A 24552-nucleotide genomic window follows, 5' to 3' on the forward strand; every position below is an offset into this window, starting at 1 on the left:
CTCTTTACACGTTTCAGCTGCACTGGAGTTGCTGTCAGCTTGGTGAATAAAAAGCAATGAAATGACTATTTTAATAACCCATTGATACAACTGACAGTGTAGTTTAAATGACTTTTTAATCATGGAGAAATAGAAAAAAAAATCCTTTTCCTGATCAAATGCTTGTACATCTTCATAAATGATTCCTAAGTGAATATTTTATGGGAAATGTGTTGCTGATGAGCCCTCACAATATTGCTTTAACCGTAAAATATTTAAAAGGTAACAGCTAAAGCTGGTAAAGTGCTTTTTTTTCATGCATTGTTTTTCTTGTTGTGGGTTGCTATCTGTAACCAGAGAAGACTGACAACCACTTTGCTTTTTTGATCATGGGATGTAACTGACTAAGCTACTTAACATGAGCGAAATACTTAAAAATGCTCCATAAAATTAATGCTATTGTACTAAGGAAGCTTCTTTTTATTGATACTCTATGCAGGTCTTTTGACCTGAATTCAGGTTAGAACAAACCTGAATATTGCATCTGCTCAAGCTATTTGGTTTGCTTCGATGTTGAAGCAGATAATCCTTGCTGTGGTTAAAAGGTGAAGTCTGTGACTATCACTGAAACTTCTGTCCAAAATAGGTTGTGTAACTGGAAGTAAAAGGATTCTTTGTAATTTATCCCTTCGGCAAACCATACAATGATCTGGACTGTATCACTTTTAATTGACTGTACAATTTTAAGGCTTTTTCCAGCTGTTCTTCCTTGTAGAGTCACCACAAAGAAGGCCATTCTCTGATAAACTGGAGAATTTCAGAGACAGTTTTTTAGTTAAATACCCGTGCTGGTATGGATAGAAAGATAGAGCTAAAATAATGAGATTTTGAAACAATTTTACTGCCTCCGTGTTTGTGATTCTTCTGTATTCAGAATTTTTACATTATTTTGGAGATAACTGGAAAATATTTATGGAACTGAACATAAGGCTTTGAAAAACATCCTGCAGCTCAAAATCTAATTAAAAATATTTTGCAGAGTATAATGGCCTCTTCTTTAAAGGCACTGGGGGGAGTAAGGGGATTGGATACCTAGTAGTGCAACTATGTGAAAATTACCATGATATTGGTGAACTGAAATAATAAACATCAATCTAATAGTTTCAGAAGTTGGGTATACAGTGATACTGAAATCTTGTCCATCTATTTCCTTAAACAAATTTTAGTTGGGGAGAGAAAGTTCAGATTTCCCTTAATCAGGACATAGAGTTTGAGAACACTGGAAGAAGGTGAGTGCGAAGAACAAGAGAAAGGAGTTGAATATATGTTGTTATAGTTCTTTGCTTTTGAGTATTATTTTTCAGGAAAAACAGATCACTCCTAATACTCTCTCTTCCACCATTTCCAAAAGAGCAATTAGATTGAAAATGCCAGGATTTGGATTTAATCTTAAGAGTTCTGCTTTATAAAATATTGTTTGCAACCATAAAGGCTGGAAACCCTTTAAAGGGGAAACCTTTTAAAAACCCTTTGGAAAAAAAAAAAAAAACACAACAGAAAAAATCTCATAATCACATGGTTACAGATCTGAGGATATAAGAAAACCACCATGTTTTTATCAAGTGTGCTGTAAACTAGAACTGCTATTTTTCTTGTCTTCCTGGTAGCCATATGTTAGTTGCCTGTTTTCAAGATATCTTTTGCTTAACACATGCAGATAATGTAGGAAACATCACTGTATGTTACGACTTTCTTTTGTCCTCATGGGTTTTTTTGAGTTTTTTTGTTTCTTGCCTGTTGTACGGTTCAGGTTTAAACTACAGTTTTAAACACTTGTGAGCAGTGCAGGATGGGAGCCCCTCCTTATTTTTTATAGTAATAATATAGTATTAGGTTCAAAACCATATTTCAGCAAGAGGGAATGGAAAAGGAGAAGTCCACATTAAAATTACATATATTGACAATTTGTTGTTATGGCTGTCACTAATCTTAACCTTAAACAGAATCACTAATCCTTTTAAAATAAGAGTAGAAATACATTGTAACAATTTCTAGTTTATCTTTCTCACTTTTCCCCCCACTTGTTAGTTTGCTCTCATGTCAAAGTAATTATTGTATTATCTACATTTGGATCACTCTTAATATACTTCTGTTGCCTCAGGTGTTACAAAAAAAGTCTTTTTGCCTTTAACTGTGATTTTTTGTTTTATGCTTGAAAGTGAAAATATGTAAAATTTTCTGTTAGCAGAAATAGTGGAAAATAGCAACATAGAATATGTTAAAATGCATTATGCACATTAAGGCTGAAATATGTACAAATGGGACTGTAGATGACTGAGTAGACAGATTTAAAAAAAAAAACTATTAAACAATAAACCTTTAGCATACTTCTGCTAGTACTTAAAACTATCACATTTATATTTTTGTGTCTCTAACAAGCACGACTGGTGTTCCATCCTAGTGAGAGGGAATGGCAAACTCTGTTAACATGTTGATGGCACTGGAATTGTGTGAGGTTTCCACTCTGCTTCTTGGGGAGCTGATAAGTCAAAATAAATAATAGGTACTACCTCAAGGCTTACTTGGGCTACTGAGCTCATGCCCACCGTGGGCCATCAAGAAAACATCATAGTGTTTATGACTTAAAGTATTCTTCCTCCTATGTAATTCAGTATTGCCTAAAAACTTTGTTTTCCTTAATCGTTTTTCTGAACCCGATAGGTAACAGTGTTTGATGGAGGTTGAGCCAGTCATGTGTATGCTGCCTGCAGATAGCTACTCCAGGCGTCTATAATTTGTTTAAAATGATTGGGTGGGGAAATTCTGAAGCAATCTTGAAAGAATGTGTGTCGCCTTGGAGTAATGTACTAGTGCACTAGAGTAGTAGGTTTATTGTTCCTGGGGCTGATGGTAAGTTGAGTATGTCATCAGGCTGCTGACTTGTATGCGTATCTGAGAAGAAAATGCATTGCTATAAGCCTGGAAAGAAAGTTATCAGCTCAGTAGGAAAGAATTCCACTGCGGAAAGGTGAGCAAAGAGTAGGAGAAGACATTAGTAAATGAGCAACATGTATTGACAGGGACAATGAATGCATTCTGTAAAATGTCATACTAAAATGAAAGGGTTTAAAAATAATTTGCTGTTTGCCCCCTGCAGAATAGCTCTGTTGGAAATTTGAAGTACTTGTAGTTTATCTTAATTTAGAAACATTACTGGGTTTTGACTGAGGGAGATGAAAAAAAAAAGGCAAAAAAACCCAGCATCCGTACCTTAATGTTACCTGTTTTCTTTGCTGCCAGAGCTTTGCTTCTGCTGTGAAAAAAATAAATTAAAAATAAGACATTTGATCATAATTCAAAGTGGTGAAAGTGTAGGTGATGATCACATTATGTATAATTTCTGAAATTTGATTGTCCGTTTGCTGCTTCTCATCACACAAGTTGTTAGTTGTGGTGATGGCTATTTCCTTTAATATAAGAGAACAGCCAGCAAAATTGGATTAAAAAGGTATTCTTGATATATTGTGAAGAAAGCATTGCTACTCTTGGATAGAAGTAGTAAATTTTAGTGCTTATCTAGAGATGTTTGAGAATCCCAAATGGCTTTGGAAAATTGTATTTAGAGTTTCAATGTTTTTAACTGTGTCAGTTATTCACCACAGGTACATGGTTTTGCTCCTGTACCCCGAATGTTTCATAAACAAAGCCAACATGGAATTAATTAAGCATTAGATACAACAGCATACCCTTAAACCGAGGCTGCTGTAATACATGCAGTATACATTACTGATTGTGAGTGATTGCCTGTAGAAGAAAAATGGATAAGGCACTTCAAATTTTAGAGAAGCAACAGGCTAATTTGGATACCATTTTTTAAAGCTAGTTAGCCACTACTAGGATTCTTCAAGTACCAATACACTCAACTATTGAATATAAATTTATTAATTCATTTACCAGTATTGGTTTTATGTGCTGAAGAATCTTGACTTGTGATGTGTTGACGACTAGTTTTAAACATTTTTAAGAAGGAAAAATGAATAGCGTAGGAAACCGATTCTTGGTTAGTTAAGGAGTATACAATTAAGTGCTTGAATGAGAGTTATGAAAAGACCAGGGGCTTAAGTCTCATTAAAAATAATTGGAAGAGCTGTCTGTATAAGCATGTATGAATAATTTCTTATAAGAAAAAAGTGAGACTTTTTTTTTAACCTTTCTCTAAGGTTAAAAGAAGCAATCATTGGAAACAATTGAAATACAATTTAAATTTTCTGGCTGCTTCAGCATGTTCTTTCCTAAGTTTTCATTAGGAGAACTCAGTGTGTATTAGAAGTCAGTTTTACAGATGTGTAAGTAGTCACTAGTTGGCACCCTGTTTGTACATTAGTAGCCAAGCCAATAGATCTAATTAAGCAGGCCTGTCTTCCATTCCGTTCACAGTTCAGTGCCATTTTGTAAGCTCAATAGTGAGCTGCACTGATCTGTTTGTGTTTGTAGTACATGAAGACTCCAGGTAGTTTGGTCAGAAGCTGCAATAAGTGGTAGGTGGAGAATTTAAATTTACCTCTCCTGGTTCCTTTATTTCTAGCAATGATCAATAAATCTACTACAGGCAAAACTTTCAATAGAAGTATGGCAAAATAAAACAGTTTAGCACTAAGTATTGGGTGCTTTATCCCTCATTTTCTTAACCCTCACCTTGCATATTGATACCCGTGAATAGATATGAGTAGGCTGTTACAAGTAGTCTGGGCACTTTTTTAAGTTTCTTGTTTACCCGAACAACTCCTTTAGCCTACCTTGCAGTGGAAACTATGGTTTAAATTGCAGTTTTTTGACTATAGTCTGTGTTTGACCTTTAAGTAAGGGCTCAGTTACAGTTTAATCGCTTACTAGTCATAATCTGCCCTTTGAATATGTAATCCCAAACTAACTGTGAAGCAGCTGATCTAGCCAAGGAATCCTACTTTGTATGTCCCCGTTCTGAGACAGATTAGTTCTGAACATTCCTCTTCCTTTCCTCACTGAAAAGATAAAACCATATAGTGATTTGCCTATATTTGATCTAGAACTAGTAGAATGGCTATAGAATTGGAAGAAAGAATGAATCAAGTAGTCCTTTAGCATAGAGAAAGCAACACATTTACTCCAAGTAAATAGCTCTTGATGGAGTTATCAAATGATACTAAAGTTCTTCTCATTGCATTTTGTCTTTTAGCAGAACTATTTACTCTTAAACACAGAAAAGAAGAGGTGTGTTTTCAGCTAAAATATTTTGTACTTTGTTTTAAATTTAAGCTATATGCCACATTTTGTTTTGGTTGTTAGGTTCTAGGTTAGTTGATAAATCAATTCAGGTACTTTGAGGTAGATTTTTGAAAAGTGTTCACGTGGTATGGATAGATGTCCAGTTACGCTATTTATGTGGTTGGATAATCTGCACAAAAAGCAGGCTTGTTTTGCAGCATGGCAATGCTGTGTATGAATAATGCATGCTTTTTTTCAGATGAGGTTTTTGACTGAATTCAGATAATACATTTGGCATTGAGATTTCAGCTGTACAGTATACATACGGAGAATTCCATATTCTGAAATGACAGTTTTTTTTCTTTACTTCATTTAAAAGAGGACATCTCTATCTTCACTTATCTTAAAACATTTTAATAACTGAGACTACCAATTATGTTTTATAGGATTTGATTTTTGTGCTAAGGCCTTATCAAAAGCTTTTAATAAGGTGCTTTCTGCTGAGTTAATGATATGTTTTAGATGGCATTTCTTATACCTATCTTCAATAGACATATTCAGACAGTGTGATTGTAATAATCAAGTTTCAATCAAACCATACTTAGTATGACAAATATTGCATGAGATTGTAATGCAGGTATTCGTGCTCTTGATAAAGGGCTTAATTTGACTCCTAGCAGAGATGGAGAACCACTATTGATTTTTATATCAGAATGCAAAATAGCTCTTATTTGTCATGTATGAGGGAAATTCCTTCTTAATTAAAACGAAATAAAACACTCACTCCAAGGTTTTATGCAGTAATATAAAAAGTATCACGTTGTGTCGCAAATATGTTCTTATACAGGTCTGTAAAGGTTCGGTTAGCAATTATTCTTAACAAACTAAAACGCTTCTTAAACAGCTGCTTAAAACATCATTTGTTGGTATCCTTCCTGGAATGTTTGTAGATTTACTGTACCCGAGAATTCACTTGTTGTTTTTCCCTCCCCCAAAGCAAATGTCAAAGAAGTATTTGAACAAACTATTATTCATCTTCAAATCCCCTTCAACTGGGACTGTGAGTTCATTCGACTGCATTTTGGACATAACAGAAAGAAGCATCTTAACTATTCAGAGTTCACTCAGTTTCTTCAGGTCAGTTATTAAACTTCTTCCAAAGTAGAACTGAAATTCATTTTCACTTCTAATAATACACTAATACCATTATAAATTTTGAGCTTATTCTGATAGTGATAATTATCTGATACTAATCCTGACAATTACAATGAACTGTTATTTCTCCATACCAGTTCTGTAAACAGTGTGTACTCATTGTGCTTTAACTTGAATATCATCCTATAAAAGAATGGGACTAAATATACTGTTTATGAAATTAACCATTTTACTGATTGTTGTTAAACTGGATTGAGGGTCTACTTTTTCTGTCATAGGAATTTAATAGCAAAAACCAGAGCAAGATTGCATCCTTAATACAACCAGTTGTTATTAACCATATAGCCTCCTATATAAAGGTTTTAGCTTCTGTAACATTTCTTTTAGTTTTATAAATGTTATCCTAATACTTACCCTTTTTTTCTCTCACTGGCATGCATGCTACCACACATATATTGCGGCCAACTTCGCAGGAGCCAAATATGCTTTCCTGAGATGTTGCTGAAGCACCCTCTAGGGATCAGGCTTTAAAGGATCTCACTCCTAGAACTGGACTTTGTGCTAAGCCAAAAAGTTACAGTAAAAACATATTATGAATTGAACGTTATACTGGAAGGAAGTAAAGGAAGACATCAGTTATAAAGGATGGAGGAAGAGGAAAGTAGGAGAAATGTACATTATAATTAATGAGAAAGGAGTTTGCAGAATTGTAGGGAATTGCACTGAATTCCATAAATTAACGTGCAGTGATCACCTCATGATATTACTTAAAGTTTTCTGTCTAGTAGACCTGAAGAAAAATAGATTATGCACTTCCAGAGCTGGCCTTTGGTACAAAATAGTTTTGGACATACTGTCTTAAAAGTAGGGAGTGATAGATGTGCTTTGATAGAATCTGTAATTATTGTCCAGGATAAAAATAGATCATAGAATCACAGAATATCTTGGGTTGGAAGGGACCTCTAAAGGTCATTTAGTCCAACCCCCCTGCAATGAGCAGGGACATCAACCAGATCAGGTTGCTCAGAGCCCCATCCAGCCTGGCCTTGAATGTTTCCAGGGATGGGGCATCAACCACCTCTCTGGGCAACCCGTTCCAGTGTTTCACCACCCTCATTGTAAAAAATGTCTTCCTTATATCTAATCTGAATCTGCCCTCTTTTAGTTTAAAACCATTACCCCTTGTCCTATCACAACAGGCCCTACTAAAAAGTCTGTCCCCATCTTTCTTATAAGCCCCCTTTAAGTATTGAAAGACCACAATAAGGTCTCCCTGGAGCCATCTCTTCTCCAGGCTGAACAACCCCAACTCTCTCAGCGTTTCCTCATAGCAGAGGTGTTCCATCCCTCTGATCATTTTTGTGGCCCTCCTCTGGACGCGCTCCAACCTGTCCATGTCTTTCCTGTACTGAGCTGTAGCTAGATCTAGAGCAGATTCTAGAAAAACATGTCTAACTAGATAGGATCTGAAGTCTGTATTGTGAATTGAGATACTGGAGTTTGGCACAGTCTTTCAAGGCTGAGGTATAACTTGGTGTTACTTCCCAGGAATAAACTGTGTCCTGCATTTGATACTACATATTTTAAGTGGTCCCAGGCACAAATTCAGGACACTAGTGCAGAAAAAGCCCAGATTGGTAGTGAGAAGAATCTTTTTGTTGGGAACCCAGAGCAAAGTGATAAATACCTGTTCTGGTTTTATGTTTATTGTTCAATATACTGTCATGTAAGATACAGTAACCTCTTACTGTCATCATATAATAAAAACCCTTAGTAGGGAAGTGTAGTATGGGCTGTGGTAATTTCAGTATGTACACAAGTGGGATATTGTTGTCTCTCCTTTTAGACCAGGTTGGTTTTCTTATTTGGTCTAACAGCATCTTGTGGGGTTTGGGACTTGGATCAGAGAAGGCTTGTTGCACCCTCATCTAGAAAACCTTGATCTTGAGGTTATAAGACTTGAGAAATTACTGTAAAGGTGATATAAACTAGATAGTTTGCCCTCTTCTTATTGTCTGTCAGGACATGGTTATTATTTTAGCTGCTTCTAGAGGTCTGAATGACAGCTGAATGTGTTTTATTGTTTGCTTGAATAGAAGGAAACAACTTTTTTCTGGACATAGAATTTACAACCATCATTATTATCTTGAGGTTAGGTTACTGCAGTGTGCTTTATATGAAGGTTTTTACAGATTGTATAGGAGTTTTAAATTGCCTGAAATGAGTGACCATTTCTGACATTATGGGAGGTAGCTGTTGGGGGCAATCTAAATCTATATTATATAATTTTCACTGTCCTCCTGTTTATTTTCAAGTACTTTTCAATGAGTTTATAATAGCCCAGTCATATTTCATCTTGGATGTGTAAGAGATCGGCTCACTTTGAGTCTTTAAAATCAATATCAGAAGTTTCTCTAGCAGTTAAGTATTTAATAAAGGAATAGATAGCAGACAGGACATGGGTATGTGAAGTTTATTTCTCAAATCATTTAGTGAAAGTGCATATTTCCTTACGGTTGAATTGAGGCTTTTCTTTGACAGAGGAATGAATCTGTGGATAGAATCAGTATGCAGACTTCTTGTTTTACTTGAGCTGGCCTTTAAATTTAAACTGCAGTTGTGCTGTGGTCTACACGCACAGACATATTGAGGCATGCTGTAAGAATATGAAATTAGTGAGAGTTTTGTGAATGGCGAGTTACAGAATTTGCTTCTAATCTGCTATTTCTGAATATTCATTCTAGGAGCTGCAGTCAGAACATGCAAGACAAGCCTTTGCATTGAAGGACAAAAATAAAAGTGGTATGATAACTGGGCTGGACTTCAATGACATCATGGTTACCCTTCGCTCGCATATGCTGACTCCATTTGTGGAAGAAAATTTAGTTTCAGTAAGTGTAAAGAAAAGTGCCTTGAATTCAGCGTTTAATAGCTGTAATGTTTTAAGATGTTACTGCTTCTCTCCCACTTTGTCTTCTCCTACCTGTTTATCACTGCCTTGGTGCTAGAGATTATCATCACCTTCATAATAGAGTGGGCAGAGCGAAACGTGGCAGCACTCCTTGGCTGCAGTAGTGGAAAAGTTTGGCAGTCTGGTTTACATGGTTAAAGTGCCGTTGGAAACAGTTTGAGTTAGTCTACTATACTTTCCACTAAAGCACAGCAAAATTGTACTTGGCACAGAAAGAACATTCATTTAGGACAAAACCATCTAATTTTTATATTTGAATATCTGACAGATCTCAAAAGGTGGAGACTACTTACAGTTGTGTCCTTTTATATACTCTTACATTCTTTTCTTTTTCAGATCAGAATTTGGAAAGTCAGTATGTAGATTCTAGAGGTAGAATGGTTACAGCTGTGATAGTCTGGCAAGATCTGTAGGAAAAGTAATGACATAAAAGTTATAAAGTAGAAGTATATAGTATAAAAAGTGTATAAGAATGAAAATTATATAAACTATAGAGTAATAACTTTTACCTTACTATTTTAGCTATAAATCTTGCCTTGGCTAACTAATAAGGCATACAGTCTTCTGTAAAATTTATAGTATCTACTAACTTTAGACTCTGAAATAAATGGTCACTGCCGTACGTGATGCAAGAAGTCAGTTAGTGCCTTTATCTGAAGTAGCATTTACATGCATTTGTCTTTTAGAAATAGAGAGTATTAGAAAAATACTCAGTGACACATTTAGTGTGTGTATCAGATAAATTGAATAATAATCGACTTATGTGATTATGTCCTGATCATTTCCTAATGTTCAATTTTTACCAAAAAATAGTATCCTGTCTAGTAGTTCTCCCCTCATGTTTCTATTAAAAATACCTTAAAGGTACAGGAATAGAGAGATATCTTTAATTCTTTCCTTATTTGCCCAAATGGATGTTTCTGTGATTTGTAATAAGATGTTGTAAAAGGGCTTAAGGAACTTAACTGCATTCATTTAATTTTTAAAGGTAGCTGGTGGAACTGTTTCACATCAGGTCAGCTTCTCCTATTTCAATGCATTTAATGACCTTTTGAATAACATGGATCTCGTTAGGAAGATATACAGTAATATAGCAGGTACAAGAAAAGATGTTGAAGTCACAAAAGGTAAAGTATATTTCCTACACTTTATTAATTTTTTAGTTCTGTCCAATTTGTAATCTGGTGTTGCATATGGGTTAAGGCAAGTCAGAAGCTGCAATAGTATGCAAGGTTAGGGCTACTGTGAATGTGTTTAAAGGGTGATTTTCACCCTCACGGGTTAGTAATGATTTTCAGCTAGCTCATTAAGGAGAAGAATTGGGATTCTGGCAGGATCCGTGTTGGCCTTATTAGTTTGAATGGATAACTGCAAGTCAGTACATTATGGAGGATTTTACCACTCCTTGGAAGGGATGCATTGTTGCTTAGAGATAGAAAGTTCCTAGGGAATGTGATAGAATGGTTTAAGTTTGAAAGTCCATTATCAGTAATCTCCATGTTGTTTTAGCTCTAGTTACTTTATCCATGATTAAATAATTTTTAGAAAAATGGTAATAATTTATAACTTCTTAGTGCTTACTTGCCTGAGTGGTTTTATATATAGTTTATGTCTGTTAGGACATAGCTAATGCCTGTGCATATGAAAGGTTGCCATATTTCAGTCTTGCTGCAGGCATGAGTGGATTGCTTTTGTAGTCATTTTATGACAGATTTTATCACCGATTTTATTACCTGTATGGACGGGACCAGCAAAGCCTATGCGTGGTAAACAGCATGCCAAGTTCCTTTTTTTTCTTCTTTGTTTGGCTTACGTTCATATGCTCTGCATATCTTTGTCCCTAAAGGAAAGCATAAAAGTGCCTGTCCTCATCCTCCAAATTGTGCTAACAAATTGCTTAGCAATGTTTTTTGGTCCAGATGCATAAATACATCTTGCTTGGATTTGTGTTGTCGTTCACTGCTCAGACTTGTTCGCTGTAGCTTGCCAATTATGTCATGAACACGTCATGTAATTTGGCTAAATGAATACCTAAGCTTGGGGTCATTCAGAGCTAGTAGAGAAAGAAATCTGGACATGATGGCAATAGATGAGTCAGTTGCCCTTAAAGCTGTGAATAATGGACCATTATTCTGTTCTGTTCTGTTTTGCAGAACTTCAGAAACAAGAATCGCAAATTGTGGGTGTGGTTTTATTAAGCTTGCTAATATGAGGATTTTTGTTGACTTTGATGAATTCTTACTGTAAATCAGAGTTGTGGACTCAGACTTGCTCTGTGTTGAAAAGGCCTGTTTCAAGACAGATGCTCTCCTAAAGATATCTTTTCCTTTTGCATTATGGATTTTGCTTCTTGGTGATAGATTTCATTTTTATGATATTAAAGTTATTTGTGAGCATTTAAAGAGGAAATCTGACAAATAACACAATTGCTTTATTTCTCTTTCCCTTTTAAATCCAGAGGAATTTACCCACTCTGCAATCCGGTTTGGACAAGTTACACCACTGGAAATAGATATTCTCTACCAACTTGCAGATTTATACAGTGTTACTGGGTAACATAATAATTTTATCATTTTACAGTCATTATTTTGCTGTTTTATGTGTGAAAATTACTCATTTTTGGTTTAATTTTAAAAAGTTGTGTGTTCCATTGTATTTCATTACAGTAATTTATTCAGTGTAAACTGACTTTGGTGTATGCATGGGTTTTGTAAGTGAATTGTGTACATCAAGCACAATTATTAATTGTCATGTTATAGGTATACATATAAAATAGCAAAATACATTACAGTAGTCCCCAAAGACTACAATACACTGGTATTATTAACTTTAAGTATTGATGATGTTTTGCATGGGTCTTTAACGCATGTGAAATCTTAGGTGGGAATACCTAAGTTTAATTTGTGTATTATATCCTTTATTACTAGTAATCAAGAACTTGCTTCTGAATAATCCAAACTCCCTTTATCTCCACTTGTAAGCTACAAGAAGAGAATGCCCTTCTAACTCTGAGGATTCTTTATTGCAATGTAGCAGACTTCTTAAGATGTGCATTCAAATATGACAGGTGTTTTTTTTAAACTCAGGATGTATTCTGTGGGGTGTGGCCAGGAATACTGTATTGAATATGTTTGATGTTTTATCTAACAGTAATTTGCTTTTCTCTGCCTTGTGTAAAGGCGCTTAACTTTGGCAGATATCGAGAGAATAGCACCGCTGGCTGAAGGTGCGTTACCTTACAACTTGGCAGAGCTCCAGAGGCAGGTAGGTAGAGGTGATATATATAATAAAATTGTTGAAGTTAAGTGAATGTTTACATGTACCTGCAGATGAAAAATAAGAATAATACACTTTAAACAGGTTCCTAACAAGTGAAACATGCTGTGTTTATTGCAATAAGGCTAGAAGTGGGGCAGACTATTGAGTATGTGTCTAAACAAGATATTAGATGTCATATTGAAGGATGGCCTGTTTATATATAAGCATGTATAGATAGTTGGATTCCTTACTGTGAATGCATTTGTTCACTCCTGAAAAGGCCTTTCACTTCACTAAATACTGTAACTTTGTAATTATAAAATTATTTTATAGTAAAAATAGTAAAAAATATAAGTATTAAATGCAAGGCTTATAAATGTGTTCTTTTTTGAAAAAATTGATTAAATGATTGGCTTAACCATTTATCTAAAATGGTAATTGAATTTTACTGTACTTGTTGGCTATCTGACCTAGACAGTAGAAGGGGAATTCAAATGTATGGGGACTGATGAAAAGGGTAGAAGAAGATGAAAAATACTGCAGTAGGATGTTAAACCTCTGTTTCACCAGACCTTTACATTCATGTTTGCTAGCTTTGCTTTTATCATAGTTTCCTTACTAAACATATGCATGTATAGTACAGTGTAAGAGTCCCAGACTATTCAGTCGGATTTTGAATATAAATTGTTTCTTACTTCAATGGCTCTTTTTACAACTGTAAGAGCTGAAGATTTAGGACCAAACATCATGCAAGTGTTTAGCTTATGGTTATACTTTCCACCACAGTTACTGGGTACCATACTGCTCACTTTCAGGAGTATAGTTTGCAAGTTTGTGTTAAAAATAAATGTAGATTTTGGGGGCTTATCTTAGCTATATTTTTGGTTCAGCGTATAATGTGAGAGATTTTATTTTGCAAACAGATCTGTCTAACGCTAGTTAAGTTGTGAATTAAATTTTACCTTAACCTTCATCTAAGGTTGAACCTGAAGTACTGAAGCTCGCAACATAATGGAGCATCTGCTGTGCTGCTAATAGAAATACTCCATTCCATTCCAGATATATTCTAGGGAAATCCTTTTTCTGGAGCATTTTGTAGGTGACTGCTCTCACGAGAGTAGTTCAGGGGGAATTAACTCAACTGTTAATAATGTAAAGATAATAATGCACTCAAGAAAATCCTTGAAATGGTTACACAGCAGATTCAGAAAGGAAGACATACATGGTGAATTACACGAGTGCGTAATCATAAAATACATAGGCTGGTTGTGCATTGGTATTTATTATGCAAAACAAAAAAAATTGGATCTGCTCTTAAAAGTTTCTGGTGCACAATCTTTTATTTATTTTCACTGTTAGAACTTCATGAGAAATTGCAATTCCACACAGAGCTGTACGTTTTCGAGTAAGCTTTACAAGAAAATACAGTAGTGTTCATCTGAACCAGCTCGTTTTGCTCCAAGGATGTCTCCACATCCCCTTTTCTTCTGTAATATACAAAGGGAAGTAGGATATCTAATTCTTAAGATCTTGTATGAGCATATCCCATAGTTATTACTAAATGCATCTTTGTCTACTCAGTAGATAAATATAATTTTTCATCCTGAAGGTTCCCATTTTCTTACAATGTCTAAACAACTCCAATTCTCTCTCTTGCAGTCTGCGTTAAGAGTTTACGGGGTGCCTATCAAGACATCCAAGGGCTCTGATTCCCAAGTGACCATAGGCTGGCTTGGGCTGCGTTCTGCTCCCAGCTGCCCGGCCTCGCTTGGTACGCAGACAGCTGAGCTTCTTAAGAACCAGCTGCTGAACGGCCACATCTTGCAGCTCAGCATTTATGGCAATCTGATGCTGGTGATGAGTTACGTTAAAATGCTGCTCCTGAATTGCAGTGATTCAGCAACTGATTCCCAAGTAGCTCCGCCATCTGGGCTGTTGGGGCAGGAGGACATGCAGCTGGCAGCAATGCCTTTGTCAGCCATTCCAAGCTACACTATCTATCTCCCATAAAGTGAAATTCAGATTCTCTACCCGGGTGATGCCAGTGACAGTACTGCTGCAGGGTGGTCTGAGATAAAGGGGCAGCACATTGACAAATTCACCTGTGCCTTGTTCGCCATGTGAATGTCCTGTATTTGCCAGTGGATGACGGGTCCCAGGAGTCTGTCTGAAAATGAAAGCTTGCGTTTATAAAGCCTTTTATTCCTCAGCTCACTTTTTATGCATTTTGCTAAGAGGTTCCTTTAAGCAGTCGTATCCATCCACTACAAAACCTAGGATATATATCCATGACAGGAAAATCTTGAAAATAGTTCAACTGCTATGGTTGAAAAATTGTTCTATACAGAATACAGCAAGCCTTCCATATGTGGGAATTTGAGTGTATTTTCATTACTGTTATTACAGGTGGATTTGATCATTCAGTTCTCTTTCAAACAAATTGCTCTGAACTGCAGTGTCTTGTCTGTTCTTAATGTTACCACTCTGTTGTCCTTAGGCAATTAAACATATCTGAGCCAATGAAATAAGTGTCCAAAACCTACTTAATGGTAACAGCCTTCCTATGAATTCCTCAGGACAAGAATGGTAGAATGGATTGAGGCAGAAATGTGTATGCAATGTTTATCCAGACTAACAAGAAATATTTTTGATGAAGTCTTGTAATTACATTCTGAACTGCCAACTTTCGTTTTAATTGGTGTCTTGGTGGCATTCACCTTTCTGTGTAGACGAAACACTTAACTTGTTTTGTTTTACACTTCAGAATTACCTTTGTAGCTTGGCAGTGTTATAAAATGAGCTCATTGTTTAAAGTTTCACTCATCACTAGAACAGAATATACTCTTTTCACACTCTTGGAGTAATACGTTGTATTTTCATCCTGTTCCACATTCTGTGTTAAGAGAGCACAGCAGAAAGCAAAGTAATTTCATTTTCTTTGTTTTATAAGGAACAGTCTTTTATTAGACCTTATCCTAAATTAACCTTATATTACCTTATTTAACTGTGTCGATAAAATGAAAGATAGATATCCCTTTCTGGAAGAGAGAATATCATTCCAGTGAGGTCCAGCTGTCCTTGGAAAATGAAAACAAGTCTGTAATCACTTTTATGTGATTTTAAAATTCCTTCTTAAAGGAAAATTAAATTTTTACATAAACTCACTCTATCTTTGTAGATTTGGTGGAAATGGAAATTAGCCTGCTTTCAAACCATGTTTACTTTATTGTCAATTTTTTCATTGTGTAAGATTTTCTTAAAGCCTAGCAGCTGAATATCCTATAAGGATGACAGCTACAGTAATTTGATGTTTATAAATATTCATGATTTGAAAGCTATAGCATTAATTACATTCATTTACATATCCATCTGAACACACAAGTAAACTGCAAACTTTGTGGACACTTATTTAATAATATAAAAGTGCCGTTTCCTTCACAAAGAATTTGATTTTTAACATCCAGTGACATATTCATTAGGAATAATGTCTGAATGTAATGATTGGATTTTGATGAGAACTCTGTGGAGATTAGAACAAAAAGAATAACCTTAAAACACCTAAAAGGAAGCAGGTGTGCTAAACTAGGAGAAAATTTTTGTGGAATGAAGAACCAGTCCTGTTTCTAAGTCTTTTTGGGGTAGTATCGTCGCATGTTGTCTTTTGTTTACGTGAATCAAAAGAGATATCTCTGTATTTTAGAATTTTTTTTGTGGTTATTTTGTTTTTATTGTGATTATTTTTTTTTTTAAGATCAGGAAAATTTAGTGTTTTGAGACTAGTGAGGACATTCTTCAGACATTCTTTTGGTGCTACCCAGAATTTCTCTGTTCTTCTCTGTTAAGCTATATTGTTGGGGGAGGAAAATGTCCTGTGGAAGGAAATGGTGGTAGTGGTATCTTTTTCTTCTGTAGAAAAAACGTATAAAATATAATTAATGTTTTTTTACAGGTAATGATCCCATCTTAATCTTATAGGCTTTTGTCCTACACTGTGTACATACAGTGTAACATTACGCAATAAAGGCAGGTTTTTGCACATCCAATGTAATACCAGTCCGAACAGAGTAGCTTACGCTGAGGTACATGCTGTCTTTCTGTGGAAATTCCATTTTCCAGAGCTTCTGTAAGCTGAACATAACTTAGTTAAGTAGCCTTGGTGAGTTAGCTGTGAAACGTGCATGTGATAATTTTTGTGGAGAATTCATAATGTGCATCACAGCAAAGCTCCCTGCAGCAGTCTGAGGTCTGTATACATTCCAGCTGTGCTGTCAGGAGCGCATCTGCTAACGGTACAGGATACTTTTAAGAAAAACAGGTTTGTGTTTGGGAGATGGGCTTTAGTGTCTGCTTTAATATGGAATTTAACAGTTAATCTCTTGGCCACTTATATAACACAGACAAGTTATACTGCATAGTAAAAATTCTTCTCTAATCCCCGTATTTATGTTTGGAAGAAAGTTGGGTCCATCTTGCACGCTTTATGGTGCAAGTTTGTGAACATTTACATCTTGTTTACCAGTTACCTTGTTTCTAATAACCATCTAATAATATGATTATGAGTCTCGGCAAATATTTTCTCTGCAGACTTGTATTTATTTAAAACACTAATACATTTATAGTAGTGTATGCGATTGAAGTGAGTGAGGTCATCATTGTGTCTGTAAATTATCAACTGCCTGAAAAAGTCTTGTGGAGAATACTTTGGGGAATAATTGACTTTTTGCTTGTTTTGAAGACATGAAATGTCATGTTTATGCTAGGTATTAGTGTATATGTAATCTTAAAATATTTCCTGTGCTGATGAATGATGCCTGTGAGATACTGAATTCCTTTTGAGATATTGAATTTTATTTGAGCCAAGAGGGGGTTCCGTGCCTTATGAATTCAAAGGCAACAGAATGGAAAGTAGCAAAATTTATTTGACTTTCTGTCTACTTTTTCTTGACCATAGTTGTCTCAGTTATACTAGGAATATGTAAGGAAGAATATTTTCTGAAAGGAATATTTGAAAAATGTGCTTTATTCATTAGGTGTAATGGAAGTTATATAGTAATTTCTTTTTTTTTTTTTCCCTTCTTAACATAATGCTACCAGTTTTTATTAGATTCTTTCTGTAACGTCATAAAAGCCAATTCACAGACATCTTTGTTTTCTCATGCAGATTTTCAAGCTTTTTTTTTCCTTTTCTTTTCCTCACACAGCAATCTTTTGGAGAGTTAGGCAGGCCTATCTGGCTCCAGGTAGCTGAGTCAGCTTACAGGTTCACTTTGGGCTCAATTGCTGGAGGTGAGTAGTATTTCTGGCCAGACTACTTGGTCTCATCTAAGGTGCATTTCTTGGTTATACACATGAAGAACTGGAGAGTGGGACCACTTTTGGTTGTGTTATTCCCTTTCTTCCCCTATCGCTTCTGTTCTAGTATCCCTCCACAGTTCTCTGAAACGCTACTCCAGTAATGCATTTCCTTACTGGTAATTCAGATTGGTTTTCTTTGTTCTGCACACCTTGTTTTATGTAATAGTGTAATCCATTCTCCTTGAGACTTTTTTCTTACTTCCAACATATCAGAGATCTTAGGAGCTTATATATTCATAAGAATTATATACTACACCAACAATGATGTTGCAGAAATAATACTCCAAATCCTTTCTTACAGCTGTTGGTGCTACTGCGGTATATCCCATAGACCTGGTGAAAACTCGTATGCAGAATCAGCGCTCCTCTGGTTCAGTTGTAGGAGAGTTGATGTATAAAAACAGCTTTGACTGCTTTAAAAAGGTTTTGCGTTTTGAAGGCTTTTTTGGTCTTTACAGAGGTAAGTGAATAATCTCTCTCTCTCTCTTCAGGGATTTTCTGTTTTGTTTTTTTTTTTTTTAAATACCTGAACAGCTAGTTTATTATGGAAAAAACAGGAAACTTGATATCATGTACAATTTTGCTTCTGTTTCATAGAGCTGGATATTTCTGGTATCTTGAGCACTGTTCATCATAAACAATTGCTGGGAAAAAATGAGCATATTTTTATTGTTACTGTTTTGCTCCTTGCTGCTTAGGTTGTTTAAAGTCCTAATTTCTGGGGTGTGAGTGTTGTGGACATGATTGTTATCTCACAAACTGAGGATTGTAGCTTTTGTCTGGGGGCAAACATCAGGAGCAGATTAGCATCTGAGGAGTAAAGATCCATTTTACTGCAAATATTTTTTGTTAAAAGAGACGAAAGACAGTCATTTTGAAATGTAACTGTTCAACTGGATGCCAGATCTTATGCCTCATACTTTTGCAGGTAGTGGGACTTGTTTTATGATTTTATCCTGTGAACAAGAAATTGCATGCTGCTGTTGTATTATGTTGCTCTATTTTACTTTCAAATATCAACAGTGGAACTCATAAAAGTTCTAATTTAAAAAAAGTAAAAAACCTCTAAAATACAGTTTAAGAATTCAAAGCAACCTTTTATCAGTTTTATCAGTTAGACTGAAGGCTATCTTACATCTTCTTTTAGCTTAGGAGAAGATTCTGAATGGGTTTTTATCACATCAATAAGATGACTTACATAGAGGGTACATGCTAGCCAGTCCTCTGAAACTGATATTTAGTTGAATTCTCTATTTTTAATTGTCATTTTACATAACTTAATGAAGTGCACAATTTTTGTAAGGATCGGTAAGGTATTTATTAATTGGCACACTTTTTTTTTTTTTTTATTTGGAGCAAAGTCACTCACTTCTGTGATGGTCACAGCCTGTGATCTTTTTTCTGCTTTGCAATGTGTTCTGTCAATGAAGACACTGGACAGTGTCCTTTAAGGACAGTATCTGAGAAGTTTTTGCCTGTGAAAGTCTGAATTCTGGCTAAAGAGTTTTGTAATCTTGCAGGATTTTGCTATGCAAGTGAGTAGAGGGAGGAATACGTCAGTGAAAATGTTAATGAAAAAGCTGTAACCTCTGTAAATTACGTCTTACTGGTAAATTGTTTTCCTTTTTTGTTGCTAAATCTTTCACAAAAGCAAATGCTCCTTGAGTTATATTTACGAGACGGTTTCTACAGTGCTGTTCTACAGTACTGTTTTCTTTCTCTTCCCACCCCCCCCCCCCCAACCACATGCTCTTGCACAGCAGCTTCTAAAACTGATCATTTGTTATTTTTATTTTTGTTTTCTAACCTTTCTCAAACACTTTGAAATCAAGGATGATTCCATTGATGAGTTAAATCAATGCTTTACACTTGAGAAAAAATGTGCTTGTTTCAAAGAATGTCAGCTTGTTAAACTTCTTAGTAGTCCCTTTAATAATTGTCTTTAAGGTTGAAAATGTTACAGTTAATGATCAGCATGCTACTAAGGTCTTGGACTCATAGAATTAGATGGTCTGTGAAAGTTTATTAAACTAAACAACATAAACATTATGGAGTTGCCTGTGGGTCTGTTACTGGGTTCTTATATTCCTGAGCTGGATTATCTTAATTGTATTGTAACATAACGGTACGATGTAGTTGTCTATCGCAGTTTAAAAAATAGATCTGAATGCATACTGGAAAGTTCATATTTTTAAATAAAAACTTAGACTTTTTGGTCAAGAAAATCATGACACGTTTGAATCCTGGCATCCAACTTCAGAACTAATGAAGTATCTTTTAAGGTCCCTCACTAGACCATGCAGGGTCCCAGGTTCTCTGGCACATCGAATGTGTGTGCCCAACGCGTTCAGCTGCATAAAAGGAGGGTGGGGAGGGTTGTCTTGTGGTGTTTTGCCTGGTAGTTTTGGGTTTTTAAAGTATAGGCACTGCAGAGCTGGATTTTCTTTTCATGGTAGATCAGAGATTCAGGCTGGGAGGGCAGCATTTCTTTTTGTTATTGTCAACCTTTCTTTGTATTTAATAACTACCTTTCTTCAGCATAGTAAGTCTGTAAATCGCACAGAAAGTACTACGTTGGAAGAAAACACTACACTGCATATATTAACTGCTGCACTTTCTATTTAGGTGCATTTGCTCTGAGCTTCCTCTTAAGGAAGTAGTATAAAAATTCTGCAGGCTGAGTACTTTCGCTAATTTTGAACATTTTACATTAATTTTTAGCTATTATTCCTTTCACTTAACCGATAGTGGAAAACTGCATCGGTACAGTTTTGTTGCTGTTATCTGATATATGATATAATTAGCATGGGATTTTTTGTTAGTTAACTGGCAAACACTTCTGACAAACTGATATTCCCTAACCATGGAATAACATTAGGAAATGAACACTTCTAATAAAAATAAGCCTTTTAAGTTTTATAATCTATACATATGCCAAAATGACTGTGGAGAAAATGGATTTAAAAATAACAGATGCTGTTCTAATCTTGTATGTTAGGAAGTTAAGACTGCCATCTACTGATTTTTTTCTTAAACCTATTAGTTCCTAGGAAAGTGTATGTGCTGTTGTCAAATGGCAGTTCATTTTGATAGTAGCTATTTTCCAGGAGCAAGAGCCTTTTCAAAATCAGTTTCTGTCCACTAATGCTTCCTCTTTGGTGAGATAAAAAAAACTTAATAGTAACAGGGTTTAAAGAAGTTCATGCTACCATGTTGGACTGAACAAGAGAAAATCCATTATATCCTTAGTTGACTGGAGCCTTCAGAAAACTCAGGTTAGTGAGTCAAGTAGAAGTGAGTTGATAATTTATTGTAGTCACGTGTATATCTCACAATTACTCTCCTATTTTAAAAAGTAATTGCAAGCTTTATGGGAAAATGATATTAAGGGGCTAAAAAAGTCAGATGAACTCTTATGTAGTAGACATATCCAAAGTGTATGTTCAGTCCTTACCCTTTTTTTTTCCTTCTGTACAGCAACAGCATCAGCCTTGACTTGGTTGTGGAAGGCAGATCTGGTCACCCTTTTCACTACCATTTTCAACGGAAATCTTAATATAAAATTGTACTGGTATGAGTATGCAGTGCTCTAGCAAGAGCATCACATACATAAATGCCATCCACCTCCAAGGATATCCCATGTGCAGAAAGGCATTTCTGTAGAGCTCTTATGAAATACTAGTTTCTGTATTAGGAAGATAATGTTGCCTTATGATGTCTTTGTTTCTATAGGCTTGTTACCACAGCTGATAGGTGTTGCTCCAGAAAAGGCTATTAAGCTAACTGTACGTATCTTTTTTTTTTTTTTCCTGGCATCCTTTTGTTTGTTAACATACACAGGATTTATTTCCTAAAATGTGTGAAAGATGACCACTTACAAGCACTCTAATATATATGGTTACAGATGTACTTGATATATGTTAATAAGGAAGAAAAATAACTTAAAATTTTGTGTAATGTATTGTATCTTTATTAGGTTAATGACTTTGTCAGAGACAAATTTACTAAGAAAGATGGTTCCATACCACTCCCTGCAGAGGTCCTTGCTGGAGGCTGTGTAAGTATCTGTCCTGTATTCCTAGGAAAAATTGATTCTCAGTCACGTGCGGTATAGTTGGAATGACAGTTAATGGGTGTGCTTTATTGATTTGAACAGAACTGTTCTTTTTTTCTCCCGGTGACAAGAACTAAAAGAAGTACTTTTTTTGTTTGGAAAGCTTTGCATACTCCTGAGTTGAGTTCCCTTGGGATTACGTGCTTGAAGAACTTCTTTTGGCCCAGTTTCTAACTTCAGTTTCAGCAGTGGTTTTATTCACAAAAGGCTAAATGGTTTTATTCAGAAAAGGGTGCCTTTTCTGCTTTTCCATACTTTTGCTTGGGTTGGCGTTCATGGTTAGTTTGGAAAGATACAGGTAGTCCTTGAGAATGGATTATAGAGATCATGTTTGAGCTGTCTCCAGCAGGGGACGGAGCAAGAACCATTTTAAAAATCTGTTTCTTGCTGAAGATTTTAAGAGGGAAAAGAAACGCACTCTTCAACTTGCTACATGTGAAATTTTTCTGTTTGTGAAAATGTGGAAAAACTGAACAGTGTAGTCTTATCTTTCAGATAACAGGTATGAGTAAATTTTCTGTTCAAATGACTTCGTACAGAATGTAGCTGCATTACTGCAGACGCTAACTACATCTATCATCTAAATACAGTTCAAAAACAAGTTGTGTTTTCATTGAAATTGAGGGCTGTAATTCAGTGGATCACTTAGCAATCTGTAAGTGGTTTGAATTGATACTGATCATAAATTTTTTTTGGTTTTGCACATTGACTGATTTAATTTGTGGGATTCCCCAACAGTTGTTAACCCTATAAAATGTTTAAGGCTTAAGTTAGGTTTCTTCTGTAGCGGAGAACACTAATAACTTCCAGTTGAGTAGGCTGACAGGCTGGTATAAAACCTCCTCAGCTTACAACAAAACCTGGGGCAGAAAGGTTGTTGACCTCTGCAAACTTTTAATTCAAAGAAGCAGCCCTGAAGGGAGGCTGCTTATAGTTCTGCCTGATTTAATTTGGCAGCCTGGTACATGCTTGAGTCTTCACCTGTCAGTGTACAAAGTTTATTTTCTGAGAAATGTGAGAAAGCAGCTGTGATGTATAGCTAGCAAAAGACTAACCTTTTTCTGGAAAGCTCAATAACACAGAAAGCACATACAGGTCATTTATAACAGAACTGAATATAATTCATTAGTGTTTTTCTCTGTGTTGTGGTTAAATTAATATTAAAATCAAACATCTGATAATCAGTTTTATTCTTTTATATTCTTTTGTACTGAAATGTATAATATTAAATTCAATATCTACATTAGAGGCTTTTCCACTTTGTGGTAGGTACTTCTTTTTCAAAATAACTTTAATGTCTTACTGTCTGTAATGAAAATGCAAAAATTGGGGAGAAATGTGAGTTTCAGATAAGCTTTCAGAAATTTGGATGTTTCTGTGAAGCTGAGCAGTTTTATAATCTGTCCAAACACAAATCTTTCTTTTAGCTGACTGTCTTAGCTGATATTCTCATCTCCTTTTTCAAGATAACACTTATCTCACTCAATGTAGGAGATTTTTAAACAAAGTTGGCCTTTGTAGGAGAGGATTTGGCCACAGTTTAGCAACCTCAGGGCTGTTCATTTCTTTGTAGCCTCCTCTGGATCATCTGATATCTTACCAGTTGACAACTTTTCTGTCTGTACTGCTGCTTAGTCCCATTTTAGCAATTTCACTTCTTCCTAAATACTAGAATCTTTTTTAGCAAACCTATAAAGTTTATTCTAAAAGTCTGACAGTATCAGTTGACTAAAGCAGTAGCAAGTCGATATGTTAGTCTTTCTCATCCTCAGTCCTTTTCATCCTCATTGTCAGAGCTCTTTTCTATGTTGCCTTGCTTGGAAATAGGGTTGATCTTTGCCCTTTTGGTGTTCATTGTATACTGTTTTTCTACAAAATATTATGAGATAACCAACAGTTATATCAAAGGAAGTGCCACAAGTAAACTTAGTCCATTTCTACGAGCAGGGGCACGCAAGATTTTCTGGTTGGGTGATGCTACCTTTCTTCCTTGTTTTTCCTTTATTCTATTCCTTCTCTCTTTGTTAGTACAAAATGATGGGTTACTGTGGGACTGTTTGCATTTTATATATGCCAAAATTATTTTCAGCATCTGGATTTGGGTAGCTTGGTTTTTTTTGTAGCTTTTCTTTATTGTTCAACACTTAAATATTTTGCTAATAGCACACTATAAATATAGGCTAAATTAAAAACGTGCTTTTCACCTTGTCATAACATCAGAAGAAACAGCATTATACCTGAGTGTAGTTCTCAGAGATGTACTTATTACTGTCTCTGACCATAAGTTGCCTGTGTTTAGTGTTGAACCTTCTCCTGATTAATAGGAATAATGCACTTTTTCATCATTTCTGATATTGGATCATCTGGTAGTGGATGAGCAAGATGAGCAAGCCAGATTTTCAGCTGTTTTATAGAGTTTACAGCAGAGGCCTTCCTGACCTTTGAAGGCCCACCCTCTCGAGAGCTGTACAAAAGC

The 24552-nt window shown here is 35.5% G+C and overlaps 1 protein-coding gene across 3 annotated transcripts in view; it reads left to right on the forward strand.

Moving 5' to 3' along the window:
• Positions 1 to 24552, forward strand: part of SLC25A12 (solute carrier family 25 member 12) — a 51195-nt gene that overhangs the window by 14580 nt on the left and 12063 nt on the right. For all 3 annotated transcript variants that reach the window (XM_082311610.1, XM_082311609.1, XM_082311611.1), the window contains 9 exons: positions 6221 to 6360; positions 9123 to 9269; positions 10338 to 10476; positions 11808 to 11901; positions 12529 to 12613; positions 17809 to 17893; positions 18264 to 18422; positions 21695 to 21747; positions 21939 to 22019. In XM_082311610.1, coding sequence (XP_082167736.1) covers positions 6221 to 6360; positions 9123 to 9269; positions 10338 to 10476; positions 11808 to 11901; positions 12529 to 12613; positions 17809 to 17893; positions 18264 to 18422; positions 21695 to 21747; positions 21939 to 22019 — 983 coding nt within the window. The remainder of the gene's footprint in view (positions 1 to 6220; positions 6361 to 9122; positions 9270 to 10337; positions 10477 to 11807; positions 11902 to 12528; positions 12614 to 17808; positions 17894 to 18263; positions 18423 to 21694; positions 21748 to 21938; positions 22020 to 24552) is intronic.

Source organism: Platalea leucorodia, assembly GCF_965183815.1.
Source record: "Platalea leucorodia genome assembly, chromosome: 5".
In the NCBI taxonomy this organism is placed as follows: Eukaryota; Metazoa; Chordata; class Aves; order Pelecaniformes; family Threskiornithidae; genus Platalea; species Platalea leucorodia.